The sequence below is a fragment of the Myotis nattereri genome (assembly GCF_964212035.1).
Source record: "Myotis nattereri genome assembly, chromosome: 5".
Classification (NCBI taxonomy): Eukaryota; Metazoa; Chordata; class Mammalia; order Chiroptera; family Vespertilionidae; genus Myotis; species Myotis nattereri.
In genome coordinates, this window is record NC_138080.1 from 25,478,130 (window position 1) to 25,492,723 (window position 14,594).

Genomic DNA, 14,594 nt, shown 5'->3' on the forward strand with positions numbered 1-14,594 from the left:
TCCAGAATGAGTTTGTTCCTGCCACTCTCTCAGGTAGAAATCTGGGTCTCTGGGCCAATGCACTGCGAAATGTGGCCCCTGAGTGTCCTTGAGTCAGGTAATCGCCTCCACTGAGTCTGACGATCCATTAGCTGTGAAGTCACCTCAGCCTCAGCTCACATCCGGGTCTTTTCCTGCCACGCTTTATTAGGAAGATGCTACAGAGTCTGTGAATAAGACACATCGGTGTGAGGAGAGGGGCCCTCCAGGATGTCTCCAAGGAGGCCCACGGCTGGGACAAGCTGTTCTCCTCCACTTGGTGCCGAGAGAAGGTCCCAGTGCAGGGTAGGAACTGAACTGGCCAAGCAAGACCCCTCCTAGCCTACTATTCAATTCCTTCTTTTTAAAAAAATTTTCAGTTCCTTCTTGCTTGTCTTCGATGGCCACCTGGACTCACTCTTAATCCAGCAGAAAGAGCTTGCGGATGAGGCCTGGGCGGCACTGGTGAAGGCCTGCTGGGGGCTGTAGTCTGGTGTGGTCTGCACACGGAAGACGATTTTGTGCTCCAAGGGGTAGGAGACTTCATAGCCAGCAAACAGCACCTGTGGGTTCTTCAACAGCTGTGATTTAGTAATGTTTCCTAGTGTATGATCTTCGTTGATGGTGAAAAAACAGGCATTGAATACCTTGGTGTCCTTGTTAATGATGATCTTCTCGCTTCCAAACAGCAAGAATGCTTGAAGGCTGGAGGGGCGTTCATCATCCTAGTGCCACAGCCACCTTCAAAGTCGCACCTGTGGCCACCACCACCTCCAGAGCTTACACTTACACAATGTTATATGTCAATTATATCTCAATGAAACTGGAAGGAAAATTAAAAGAGTGTCTGGGAAATAACACTTATCTATTTTATTTTAAAATGTTCCCCAAGAAGTCGTTTCATTAGATGACTACTAATGAAGGTTATTTATTTGTATATACAGTTATGTATTTCTAAGGTAAATGCAAGTAAACCATTTTGTTGTTGATTTTTTTTTTTAATCTCTTAAGGCCCTGGCTGGTGTGGCTCAGCTGGTTGGGCATTGTCCTGTGCATTGAAAGATTGCGGGTTCGATTCCAGTCAGCGCACATCCCCGGGTTTCAGGATGGATCCCCGGTTGGGGATGTGCAGGAGGCAGCCAAGTCATGCTTCTCTTTCACTTGATGTTTCTCTCTCTCTCTCTCTCTAAAAATCAATTTTAAAATCTTTTTAAAAATCTTTTAAGGACTTTTATATTTTGTGAATTTGAAGAGTTCATGTGATCTTAGTTATTTTTTCCATTATTTTGGTTTTGAAAAAAAAAATCTACACACGTGAAAAAGCAATAATAATCCTATATAATAAAGAGTTAAGATGCAAATGGTCATCACACCCTCATGTCAGCACATCATCACTCCATAACGGCTCAGACACTCAACACTGGGGAGAGAGGGATGGGGGCCAGCCAGGCACAAATGAGCTCTCGAGTGAGGAATGGGGACCAGCCAGGCACAAATGAGCTTGCAAGAGAGGAATGCAGACCAGCCAGGCACAAAGGAACTTGAGAGAGAGGAATGGAGACCAGCTAGGCTGCAGCCTGGGAGAGGGACAAGCCGCCCGCCCTACGGTCCCAAGCACCAGCAGCTGGGGATGCCAGCCCCGGAGAGGGACAAGCCACCCGCCCTGCGGTCCCCTGCAGCTGTGGCTGACTCAGGCGAAGTCAGCCCGGGTCCTGGGTGTCTGTGGCTGGCCAGAGGGAGGGAAGCCTGGGTCCCAGGTGCAGGGTGAGGCAGAGGCAGTTAGGGGCAATCAGGCAGGCAGGCAGGCAGGCAGGTGAGTGGTTAAGAGCCAGCGGTCCCAGATTTCGAGAAGCAGTTGGACATCCCCCGAGGGGTCCTGGATTGGAGAGGGTGGGGGGGGGGGGGGAACGCACCCCGCCCCCCCCCCACCATGCACAAATTTCGTGCACTGGCCTCTAGTAATACATAAAATCAAAGAGCCAAGACAGACACCCAGCTCCAAAGTGAATTCCCCTCCAGGACTCTTGGCCTTGTTTCTTTGAAGAAGTCCATTTCTTTGGTGAAGCTTTCCTCCTCCTTAGTGGTTAGTTGGATGAGTGATCTTGGTGGGTGAATACCTACTGCGTGCTTAGCCTCCTGGTGGCTGCCGATGGTCATAGTGGCTCACTGATGGAAGCGTATGCCAGGTGGCAAGGACAACCTCACCGAGTGTGCTGATAACCCTAAGAGGGGCGCCATCACTACTTGCTGCAAGACCTTCAGGCCGAGGTGGGCTTCCATGGGAGGGAGGGGGCTTGGTATGCGCTCCCAGGAGGTGGAGCTGAGTGAAGAGCAGCTGATCCACACTAGGCAGGGCTGCTTGGGGAACCAGCTCTGATAGCAGCCAGAAGCCCATCGGGCCACATGGACATTCTGGCATGCCGGCTGCCGGTGAGGGGCCACACTTACAACAGCCTTGCTCGTCCGAGCCATTCTCGCAGTCTATCTGGCCGTCACATCTCCAGAACTCAGGAATACAACGGTTGATGCGACCCCCACAGCTGAAGTCCTCCACCTTACAGGTGACAGACTCTGTGGGAGAAACAGGATTGAGTCTTGACTCAAAGGGAAGGCCAGTCTGCTTCCCCTGTCCCAGCTGTGCAAGGAAGAACCCAGTTTTTGCGTGTATTTTATTTTAAATTAAATCTTTATGGTTGAAAATATTACATATGTCCCCATTTTCCCCCCATTGACTCCTTCTAGCCTGCCCCCACCTCCACCCCCACCCTCACCCCAGGCCTTCACCACCCTATTGTCTGTGTCCATGGGTTATGCATATATGCATACAAGTTCTTTGGTTAATCTTTTCCCACACACCCACCCTCCCCCCTTCCCACTGAGATTCTGTACTCTGTTCCATGCTTCTATTTCTCTAGATTTATTTTAGAACCCAGAGCATTCCCTCTTAGATTCTATAGTCTGTTCCATGCTTCTATCTGGATCTATTTTAGAACTCAGAGTTTTCAGAAAAAAGGTGCCAGTCCCACCTTTCTGGGTCAAAATTTAATGGAGTTTGTTAAAAATCAGACGCTAGGTTTTGGAATAAGGGGTGGTGGTTGCACAACATTGCAAATGCATTAATGCTAGTGAACTGGTCACTTTAAAATGGTTAATTTTGTTGGTGTGAATTACCCCTCCTCAAAACAATTTTTTAAAAGAGCTGTTCAAGGGATGTTCTAGTAATATCTTTGCTCCCTACCTTCCAATTCATGGTTGAACATATCAATCTAATGGCCGAAATCCACCTCATCTGTTCCCTGCTATCATCAAAAAGGGTTGGGGCCCTGCTGGTGTGGCTCAGTGGTTGAGTGTTGATCTATGAACCAGGAGGTCATGACTTGATTCCCAGTCAGGGCATATGCCTGGGTTGCAGGCTCAATCCCCAGTGTGGGGCGTGCAGGAGGCAGCCAATGATTCTCTCTCATCATTGATGTTTCTATCTCTAGCTCCCCTTCCTTTCTCTCTGAAATCAATTATGTGTGTGTGTGTGTGTATTTTTTTTTAAGTGTTGGGATGGGTGTAATACCCAAAGGGGACTCACTACACGTCTCCTGGGATTCATCAGACTGGTCCTGGCACTCAGCTCTCCCATCACAAACCCACTTGTAGGCGATGCATTTCCCATCTTGGCACTGGAACTCGTTTCTCTCACAATTGCCTTCCACTAAGAGAGAAAAGGGGAAGAAAGATTCAATGCCAGGATCAGAAACTGACCACACTACCTATGTCTGTTTCCTGCCAACTAAAGAACAAAACCAGAAAAATAACCCTATTATAACAGTCTGGTTCCCAGGAAATGAAACATGTATAAGTTAAATTTCATGAACCAAAAGTATAGCGGAGGATGCAGCAAAACACATCCCAAAATAAGACTTGTCAACAAAGCATAAGACTTTGACATAATGGTTTGTTGAGTCCAAAGTACAAATTCATTGGGATCTGGGGACAAAATATTAAAACTTTCATGCACATTTATAAAGAAAATTATTTAGCATATTATAAGGCTGTATTGGAAACAGTAATGATGAAAATTGACAGTGCAAAATCATTGAAACTTGAGTTTTCTCCAGTAGGTAGAGTGGAAATAGAAAAATTATGATAAATTATTAATGTGGAGGCCAGAGAGCAGAAATCCAGCAACAAAGGTAATCAAATATCTCAACATCAGAGCAAAAGAAATGGAACAGAAACAGTAGCCTTAGGTGTAATAAGAGACAAGTTTCCTAGAAAAAGACTTGGGCCCTGGCCGGGTAGCCCAGTTGGTTAGAACAGTGTCCTGATATGCCAAGGTTGCAGGTTTGATCCCAGGTCAGGACACATACAAGAAGTAACCAATGAATGCATAAATAAGTGGAATAGGGAGTCAGTCTCTCTTTCAAAATCAATTTTTTTTTAAAGACTCAAATTTTTAGATAAAAATGAAGACGAAGCAAGTGTCTGGGAAATTTCCTAAAATACATGATTTTTGCACCTTAGAAAAGAGATCAAAATTATATTGATTGTGCCCTGGCCAGCATTGCTAAGTGGTTAGAGCATCGGCCTGTACCCCCAAGGGTCTAAGGTTCAATTTCCTCTCAAGGGCATGTACCTGGATTGCAGCTTTGATTAACAAAAAAATATATTGACTGCATTTCCTTTTGAATACTATACTTTAAATTAGAATGCACTGCTAGGTATATGGTAAACTGGAATCAAAGCCAATTTTTTTTGGTTGGCAATTACCTGATAATAATAATCTTTTAAGCTCAAAGTATAAACTTTGATTTCCTATGTAAGCTAAAACAATGAGGCCAATAAAAATTCTGACCTGGCTTATGTTAGCATGCTTTATATTGAATAAATAAGGACGTAAGAGAAAAACAATAAAAGCAGCTAGAAGGACTTTCCTCATGAGTCAGATGTTCTGTAGGCAAATAGTATATAAACATGAGTTTTGATTGATGGCTATATTACTTAAATGTTCCACTATCCTTGTAAGGAGACTTTTCCTTTTATCAATTGATTTTGAGCATTAGCTATAACCAAAATATCGTTTAATGGTTTGTGCGAAATGTAGTCATTAGCTCATTTTGCACGAAGGTAATTTATACTGGTACATGCATCAAAGTTGAAGCAGACTTCACATCTACAGAAAGTTATTCCATTCTTGGGAGAAACCTCAGACAAAAAGAAATGGAGAGAGTAAATACTTGAATGATGCTGCCTGGCCCTGAGAGCAGCCTTTCCTTCTTCATCCTGGGCGGTGAAGAGGAAGGATCAGGACCTGGGCCCTGGCCAGGCAGCTCAGTTGCTTAGGCATCATCCCATGTCACCACCTGGATTCGCAGTCAGGGCACATGCCCAGTAGGGGGCGTGCAGAAGGCAGCCTATGATATTTCTCTCTCCCTCTCCCTACCTTTCTAAAAAAATCAATGCTCCCCTTCCCCCCCTTATTTTAAGGGACAAATAGCTGATAAACGTATTGACACACGTGACTTGCTGAACATTACTTGTGTCTGACTTATTTTGTTTAAGGGTATGTACTCTGCATTTCTGTGAAGTTCTAGTTCAGGCAAAACTAATCTAAATTAGAATTCAGATTAGCCATTGACTCTGGTGTGTGGGGGCAGTAATTAAATTAGAGAAAGGGGCAGAAGAAAACTCTTGGAAAGGCTAGAAATACTCTATATCCAAATGGGAGGTGATTACATAGAAACAGGTGTTTATAAAAGCTCACTGGCCTGGCCGGCATGGCTCAGTGGTTGAGCATCAGCCTATGACACAGGGAGGTCATGGTTCGATTCCCAGTTAGGGTATATACCCAGTTGCTGGCTCAAGCCCCAGAGTAGGGGGTGTGCAAGAGGCAGCTGATCAATGATTGATTCTTTCTCATCATTGATGTTTCTATCTCTCTCTCCCTCTCCCTTCCTCTCTGAAATCAATAAAAATATATTTAACACACACACACACACACACACACACACACACACACACGATCCTGTACAGCGTGGCTCAATTGGTTGAGTGTCCTCCTGTGCACTGAAAGATTGAAGGTTTGATGTGTACAAGAGGCAAATGATCAATGTTTCTCTCACATCGATGTTTCTCTTTCTCTCCCTCTCCCTTCCTCTCTCTCTAAAAATTCAATTAGCCTGGCTGGTTTGGCTCAGTGCTTGAGCATGGACTCAGAAACCAAGAGGTTGCTGGACTGATTCCCAGGCAGGGTTACAGGCTTGATCTCCAGTAGGGACATGCAGGAGGCAGCCAATCAATGTTTCCATCTCTCTTTCCCTCTCCCTTCTTCTAAGGTCAATAAAAGTATATTAAAAATAATAATAAAAATTCAATTTAAAAAAACCTCACTGAACTTTTGCTCACTTCTTATCTATCCATTTTATAGTATATTGTATCTAAATTAAAAAAAAAAAAAACCCACTCTGGGTCTTCACAGTTCAATTCCAATGCTCTTACCAAGAATTAGGAAACAAGTCAGATGAGATTAGGAGAGATAAGAGGAAGCCCCAGAGGAAGATAGAGGTGATAACGAGAGAGAGAGAGAGAGAGAGAGAGAGAGAGAGAGAGAGAGAGAGAAACAAGGACTGTTTCCAAGAACCAACAGAACTTGGTAAGTGCTAATTACAAGGCCCAGGCCACCAGGACAAGAGCAGAAGAGAGGGGGTGAAGAGGGAAGGCAGTGAGTTGAGCTTTGGAATCTGCCGTCAGTACCCACAGTTGTATTGCCCAACCACTGATCAGAACAGGATGTCTCCTTTGGAGATGCCTCTACAATACACCCCAATGACAAACAGCTGAATCATAATCGTAATCATGCCGAAAGCAGGAAATGACACTTCTTGCTGCTGTGGCACACACGGTGGGCAAAAAGCAATGGGAATTTGAGGAATCTTTGAAAAAAACTATACAGGAAGTTCAGGCAAGGGGCACTGGCGATGAGGATCTTGGAGGAGGAGCTTCTGTCACCATCCCCCTCCTCCCATTGCTAGCCAACCTTTGGTTATCATTGTAGACATAAGAACATCCAAAGCTGTAGGGAATTTTTTTAAAATCCTCACCGGAGGATATGTTATTGTTTTTTAATTGATTTTAGAGTGAGAGGAAGGTGGGAGGGGTGGGGAGACAGAGGTGAGAGAGAAGCATGAGTGAGTTGCCTCCCATGCTCGCTCTGACTGGGCATTGAGCCCGAAACCTTTTGGTGCACAGGACGCTGCTCCAACTAGAGTCACCAGCCAGGGAAACCAGACCTCAGGTGCTGGGCAGAACTGACAGTGCTGCCGTTTCTTTTATGCATTTGAGAGTCAGGCCCAAACGGCAGTAAAATTACATGGAAGTGGGAGAAAGCAAGGTGAGGATCCCTCTTCCTTCCTCTCTGAAATATATATATATAAAGATTATGTGCTCTCTTGAGGGGTAATGCTTTTTTCAAGTGTCTTAATCTAGATGAGTGATGGTGAACCTTTTGAGCTTGGCGTGTCAGCATTTTGAAAAACCCTAACTTAACTCTGGTGCTGTGTCACATATAGAAATTTTTTGATATTTGCAACCATAGTAAAACAAAGATTTATATTTTTGATATTTATTTTATATATTTAAATGCCATTTAACAAAGAAAAATCAACCCAAAAAATGAGTTCGCGTGTCACCTCTGACACACGTGTCATAGGTTTGCCATCACTGACTAGAATCAGGGGTGGGCAAACTTTTTGACTCGAGGGCCACAATGGGTTCTTAAACTGGACCGGAGGGCCGGAACAAAAGCATGGATGGAGTGTTTGTGTGAACTAATATAAATTCAAAGTAAACATCATTACATAAAAGGGTACGGTCTTTTTTTTTTTTAGTTTTATTCATTTCACAGCCCGTGGGCCGTAGTTTGCCCACGGCTGGACTAGATGCACAGAAACAACGGACAGAGCTTGCTTAAGGCAAATACAAGCCTTTTCGAAGTTACATGCCTGAGGTGTGACTTCCCACCATGACCTGCCAAGCTAGGAATTTATGATCAGAACATCCTGTGAGATTACTTTCTGTAGAACCATTTTTCGTCCACACCACTAATGCTCTCACCACCCAACCTTTGCACAAGGACCTATTTTACAAACTAAAGGAGCCACTGGAAATAATAGTAATATCTTAAGGCCCTTTAAAGAGGGATAGAGAGCCCTGACCGGTTTGGCTCAGCGGATAGAGCGTCGGCCTGCGGATTGAAGGGTCCCAGGTTCTATTCTGGTCAAGGGCATGTACCTTGGTTGCGGGCACATCCCCAGTGGGGGGTGTGCAGGAGGCAGCTGATCAATGTTTCTCTCTCATTGATGTTTCTAACTCTCTATCCCTCTCCCTTTCTCTCTGTAAAAAATCAATATATTTAAAAAATTTAAAAAATAAATAAAGAGGGATAAAGATAAGAACAATAAATTCTGCCCCGCCTGGATGGCTCAGTGGTTGAGCATTGACCTATGAACCAGGAGGTCACAGTTCAATTCCCTATCAGAGTAGACCAGGTATACCCGGTTGTGGGCTCAAGCCCCAGTAGGGGGCGTGCAGGAGGCAGCCAACCAATGATTCTCTCTCATCCTTGATGTTTCAATCTCTCCCTCTCCCTTCCTCTCTGAAATCAATAAAAATATATTTAAAAAACAACATTAAACTCCTTTTCTGGACATCAAGCCTTCACCTGGTAATAGTTCTCTAAAAATCTGTCAGCCACAGGTGGCTGAAGACCTCACCAACAGCAACACCCCACCACTACCTATTTCTATCAGACCAGGTCATCCAACAGCTGGCCATCAGCTCCAGACAATGTTTGAAAAGTGGATGGATTTTATTGTTATAGGTACAGTCAGACAGCAGTTGGCTGAGAAACGGCAACCAGAAACAGGGAGCACTGCCCTGGCCTGATAACTCAGTTGGTTACAGCATTGTCCAGATAAACCAAGGTTGTGAGTTCGATCCCCGATCAGGGTACATACAAGCATCAACCAATGAATGCATAAATAAGTGGAACAACACAATCAGTTTCTCTCTCTTTCTAAAAAATAAATCAATGTTTAAAAAATTTTTTAAAGACAACACCACAGGCAGCAGCAGGTAACAACACATCAGACGGGTGTCCCCGTGGTAGACAGGACGGCTCTGTTCTAAACACTACAGCCCAAAGAACTGCACATCTTTGTTTCCTCCCCACTGCAGAAGGCAGGTTTGGATTGCCTATGTCAGTTTCATTTACATTTCAGCAAAAGCAAAAGGGAGCACACACTTTTAGATCTCCTGCTGGGGATGCCTAAAATTACTGAAGCACTGCACCCCACCCAGCCCCCCAAATCTCTAACTTCTAGCCCTTACATTGCTCCGGTTATGAGTGACAAATCAGGAACCAAGTGATCGAAACAGAAAAGGAGAATACACATTTCTGCTTTTTCTCCAACACACAAATGAGGTAGTAAATGCTTTCGATGTTTGCTGTCCCACGCTGCTTGTGGACGAAGGAGCCACACACTAAACCTGACAAAATTAAAGCTTGGGAGGCCCGCATGGCAGGCCTTACAAACTCAGAGGCTGGGCGTAAACGCATGCGATGATCTGACACAGAAAATTCCTAACTAAAAGCCAGTCATGGCCTGTAGCTTCCTCGACAAAGGTCAATATCTACCTTAATTGAGACCGTCTGCTGTCTTTTTGCATCTAAGATAACATACCTTTGAAAACTCATAGTGTGCTCACTTTGGCAGCATAGGTACTAAAATTGGACCAAAGACCGAGAAGATTAGCGTGGCCCCTGCTCAAGGATGACACGTCAATGCGTTGTGTTCCATATTTTTTTTGTTTGAGAAGAAAAAAAAAAAGTAAGAGAAATCTTCTTTTCCAGACCTCTCAGGGCACAACCTCTGCACCAGGGCAGACCACAGAACCCCTCATTTTCACCTTGCTCTAGGAATACTATGTCTACGTTTTGTAAACGTTAATTGTTAACTATCCCGCGCCCACCAATGTGGAAGAAGCCTCTCTCGGGCTTCCTCTTTATCCAATCTCAGAGATTCCCGCTTTGCTTTCTCCCGCCCTTTTCCTACTTTGATTCTAATGTATCAAATAAACTACAAAACTGCCATTTTCCGGAGCATTTTCTCAGTCCATTGAGATTTTGCTTCCTGGCAACTGTCATCATTTTGGCCCAAATAAACTCCTAAAAAAATTCTTTGCAGGTTCTTACATCGACATACTGAAGGTAGTTGTGGTAAGGGAAATAAAAACTATAGATAGAATCATTTCCTGGAAAGAAGGGATGCCTGGAGCTAGCAGACTCAGCTGAAAATGAATGAGAAATCAATTTACCAGTGCGCTCTTCTGAACTCGGACGCCAGGGTAGTTTCCCCAGGAGTGATCTCAATGGTAGACTTTGTTGCCAGGCAACTTTGGGGAGCAGTAGCCTGTCCCTGTCAATACTCACTGCAGTTATTCCCACAGCAACAAACAGTCACTTGCTTGACAGCTGGGCAAAGCGTGGATGTTATTTTGTTAAATATATTTTTATTAATTTCAGAGAGGAAGGAAGAGGGAGAGAGAGAGAGAAACATCAATGATGAGAGAATCATTGATCGGCCGCCTCCTGCAAGCCCCCCCCCCCCCCCCCGCCTGGGGATCAAGCCCGCAACCTGGGCATGTGCCCTTGACCAGAATCGAACCTGGGACCTTTCAGTTTGCAGGCTGACGCTCTATCTGCTGAGCCAAACTGGCTAGGGCAGTGTGGAAGTACTCAACTTAATGTACTCAACATGGAATGCTAAGGGACCATCGAAGCACCCAGCAACAAAGGCATCTCGAATTGAATATTATCAGGGGAGGAACCCCACAGAAAAGAGCAGGACTAGCCTGGAAAGACAGGATGAGGTACATAATTCCCCTTGAAGGTTTCCAGCCTCAAAAAAAGCTCTCCCTATCTTTTCCCAGTATTGCCCTGGAAGAATTTGCTAAGGCAGATACAACTCTTAACAGGATGCTCTATGTTCTCTGAGTTTGGGTATGCCCTTAGTATATTTGATACTCTGCACACAACTATTACATAGATGTAGATGTGAACAAAAAACCATCTCCATCTTTGTGTCCTTTCATGTTGTGACTTTTGCTTAAACTCACTGTCCTTAGTAAGTACATCAAAACCTTCTAGTTTACCCTAGCTGGTTTGGCTCAACGGGTAGAGTGTCGGTCTGCGGGCTGAAGGGTCCTGGGTTCGATTCTGATCAAGGGCACATGTCCAGGTTGCAGACTCAATCCCCAGTAGGGGGTGTGCAGGAGGCAGCCAATCAATGATTCTTTCATCATTGATGTTTCTATCTCTCTCTCCCCGTCCTTTCCTCTCTGAAATCAATAAAAACATTTAAAACAAAACAAAAAACCCTTCTAGTTAATGAGTATCTGTGTTCCTTAAAATACTTTTGTTAATAATGACCAGATGACAACAGAAATGAATACCAAACTAGTGATAGTATGGACCACCAGGATATATGGCCCCTAGCACTACAGTATTCTTTGTCCCTTGGTCTTGTCAATCCTTAGTACTTGCGTTATATTTAAAAATGTGCAGTAAGCCCTAACTGGTTTGGCTCAGTGGATAGAGCGTCGGCCTGCGGACTGAAGGGTCCCAGGTTCGATTCCAGTCAAGGGCATGTACCTGGGTTGCGGGCACATCCCCAGTAGGAGGTGTGCAGGAGGCAGCTGATCGATGTTTCTCTCTCATCGATGTTTCTAACTCTCTATCCCTCCCCTTCTTCTCTGTAAAATATTAATAAAATATATTTTTTAAAAATGTGCAGTAACAGGAGTCTTTAGCGGAGAATAATTTTAGTGGAAAACTGCTGGGTTGTCCCTTCCACTCTGGCCCAATCTTCCCTCAAGGAAATAGATTCTGTGATATTCTATGGAAGTGCCTGTTTCGTGTGTCGGTCTTAAGATACCTTCTCCTTACAGTAGCCATTACATCTTTGCTCCATCATCAGACAACTATTGAGGGACATTGATCTGGCTAAGGGAAGCCTGCAGCTCAGATTCCAAGTACGTTCATTTCCAAAGGAAATGAACAAGACACCCCCCACCTCACCCCCAACCCGAGATGCTTTGAAGACAGACAGCCCAGGAGCCACCGGGGCTGCTGCAGCATCGGGTTTGCACCAGGAGAGAGAAGTAGCTGCCAGCTGCCAGCTGCCAGGGTTTGGGGAGATCGGACTCAGAGGCGCCTTCAGAACAGGAGACCCATCCGCTCCCAGCCACCCAGCGGGAGAGAAAACTAAACTGCACGTCCTGCCCCAGCCTCGCTGCCATGACCTCCCCGGGAAGGAGGGGGTCAGCGTGTGAACCGCAGGCGAGTCAGGTGTCTCTCCACCACGCCGGGCCCCTGCACTTCACTACTGCGGGCTGAATTATGACACTGTCCTCTGCTGTGAGGCTGCACCTCCCCTCCTGGCTCCCCTCCCAGCACAAACCCATAGGTCAAGAGTTCAAAGCTCTCCAGTCAAAGCCAACCCCCTCCCCATTAAAAAAAAAAAAAAAAAGCTTCCTGCAATCCTGTGAATCAGGAAACCCCAATCCGTTTACGGCTCTGGCAGCTCATTTAAAGCCACTCAGGACTGTGCACCTACCAGCCTCTTGTCCAAATCTAAATCTGAAACCCCCCTGAAGCAGTGGTTCTCAACCTTCCTGATGCCGCGACCCTTTAATGCAGTTCCTCATGTTGTGGTGACCCCCAACCATAAAATTATTTTCGTTGCTACTTCATTACTGTAATGTTGCTACTGTTATGAACAGTAATGTAAATATCTGATATGCAGGATGTATTTGGGCGACCCCTGTGAAAGGGTCCTTGGACCCCAAAGGGGTCGCGACCCACAGGTTGAGAACCGCTGCAAAGTGAACCATCGTCAGAGAGGCAGTCCACTGAACCCGCTTGGGAGCCTCCGCACAAACAAGGCGATTCGGAGGGGGTCCGTCGGTGTCGCACCTGCCCGGCCCGGCCCCCACCGGCCCATTTCAGAGGCGAGGCTTCGGCCTCGGGAGGAGCCGAGCTCCGCAGGCGGCCCGGAGACACTGCGACAGGTCCCGGCGGGCGAGGCGAGGGCGGCCTCGAAGACACAGTGGGAGTGGAGGCCGCGGCACGGAGCGCGGAGGAAGCCGCGGAATTCTCCCAGGGGACCACGGCGCTCGGCGGGCGCCTCGTGCTCGCGCGCGGGGGAGACTGCAGGGCCCGGGGAGGGTCGTCTCCTTTGTGATGGGAGCCCGGGACCGAGGCGAGCGAGCAGCTCTCCTGCGGCCGCCTCCTGCCGCACCAGGCACGGCGCGAACCCTCAGCCAGCCCCGCCCCGCGCGTGCGCAAGCCCCGCCCCGCTCCGCGCGCGCCTCCGCAGATGCCGCCTCCCATTGGTCAGAGGGAGAGACTCTAGGCTCGCCTGTTTGAATTGCGCCCAATGGGGGCTCGGGGGCGGGCCGGGGGGCGGGGTGGGAGGCGTTGGCCGGGGGCAGAAGCGCGCGCGCCGCGGCCGGGTAGGATGCCCTCGGCTCGGCTCCCAGGTGCGCGGAGCCCGCGGGCAGCACAAAGCCGGCTTGGAGCCTCGGTGACTCCTGCCCGCGGTGGGGCGCGGGGAAGCCGAACTCCGGGTCACCCTTGCCCCTACAGTAACTCCGGGACGGGGTCCCCCTCCCCAGCGCTGGGGGTCCGGCTCCCGGTCTGAGGGAGACCAGGGGACTCCCCATTCGAGCGGACTTGCGGAGAAAGCCGCATCCCGTTTCCTCCGGCTCCCCAGACCCTCGCGCCCCTGAGCGTTCTCTCCAGCGGTTGGGGAGGACTTTGTGCCATTATCCCACGTCTCCCGACGATGCAGTGATTTTTTTTTTTCGCTGCCCCGCCCCCCAAAAAATTACCGAGGGGGCTCCGGGAATTCGGGGGGCTCCCCACACCCCGAGCGGGCGCCCGGAGCCAGCCTCACCTGCAGGCATCTCCGCGGCGAGGAGCAGGACGGGCAGCCAGCACAGCCTCATGCTCTCCGCGGCGCCCGGCCCCGGCTGCCGGCCCCTGTTGGCAGCGTCCGCGCGGCAACCTCGGGCTTCGCACAGCCCGGCGGCGACTGCACGCGGGGCCCAGTCATTTGCAGCATTTCAATGCGAGGTCCCTCCGAGGGGGAGGAGTCTGCATGGGGTGATTTTCAAATATCTGCACCTCGCGGCGAGAGGAGGAGTTTGGGCCGCGGATGGGACACAGCCCCTTAACCCCTTTAGCCCTGCGGGCTCCCGGCCGGACCGGCCGTGTGGGCTGTGGGTGACGAGCGGGCTCTCCCCAAACTGGAAATGCGTCTCCTGTCAGATCTCCTTTCCATTCCCACCACCTTCTCGTTGCCCCGTTCCTCTCCGGTGTCCCGAGATGAACGGTCTGCCCTCCCCACAAGGGCTCACGGGCTGGTGACCATCTCCCCTCCGCCTCCGACGGGAACACTGGACGTGGGAAAGTTTCCCCCCTCCTTTCTCTCCGCACCCTTTTCCTTTCTAGGAATTGAATGTAG

The 14,594-nt window shown here is 47.9% G+C and overlaps 1 protein-coding gene across 1 annotated transcript in view; it reads right to left on the bottom strand.

The window, feature by feature from the left end:
• Positions 1–14,076, bottom strand: part of LDLR (low density lipoprotein receptor) — a gene marked incomplete at its 5' end in the record, with an annotated part of 40,352 nt that extends 26,276 nt beyond the window's left edge. The window contains 3 exons of the mRNA XM_081091854.1: positions 2,467–2,589; positions 3,599–3,721; positions 14,025–14,076. Coding sequence (XP_080947980.1) covers positions 2,467–2,589; positions 3,599–3,721; positions 14,025–14,076 — 298 coding nt within the window. The remainder of the gene's footprint in view (positions 1–2,466; positions 2,590–3,598; positions 3,722–14,024) is intronic.
• Between the last annotated feature and the right edge of the window lie 518 nt (positions 14,077–14,594).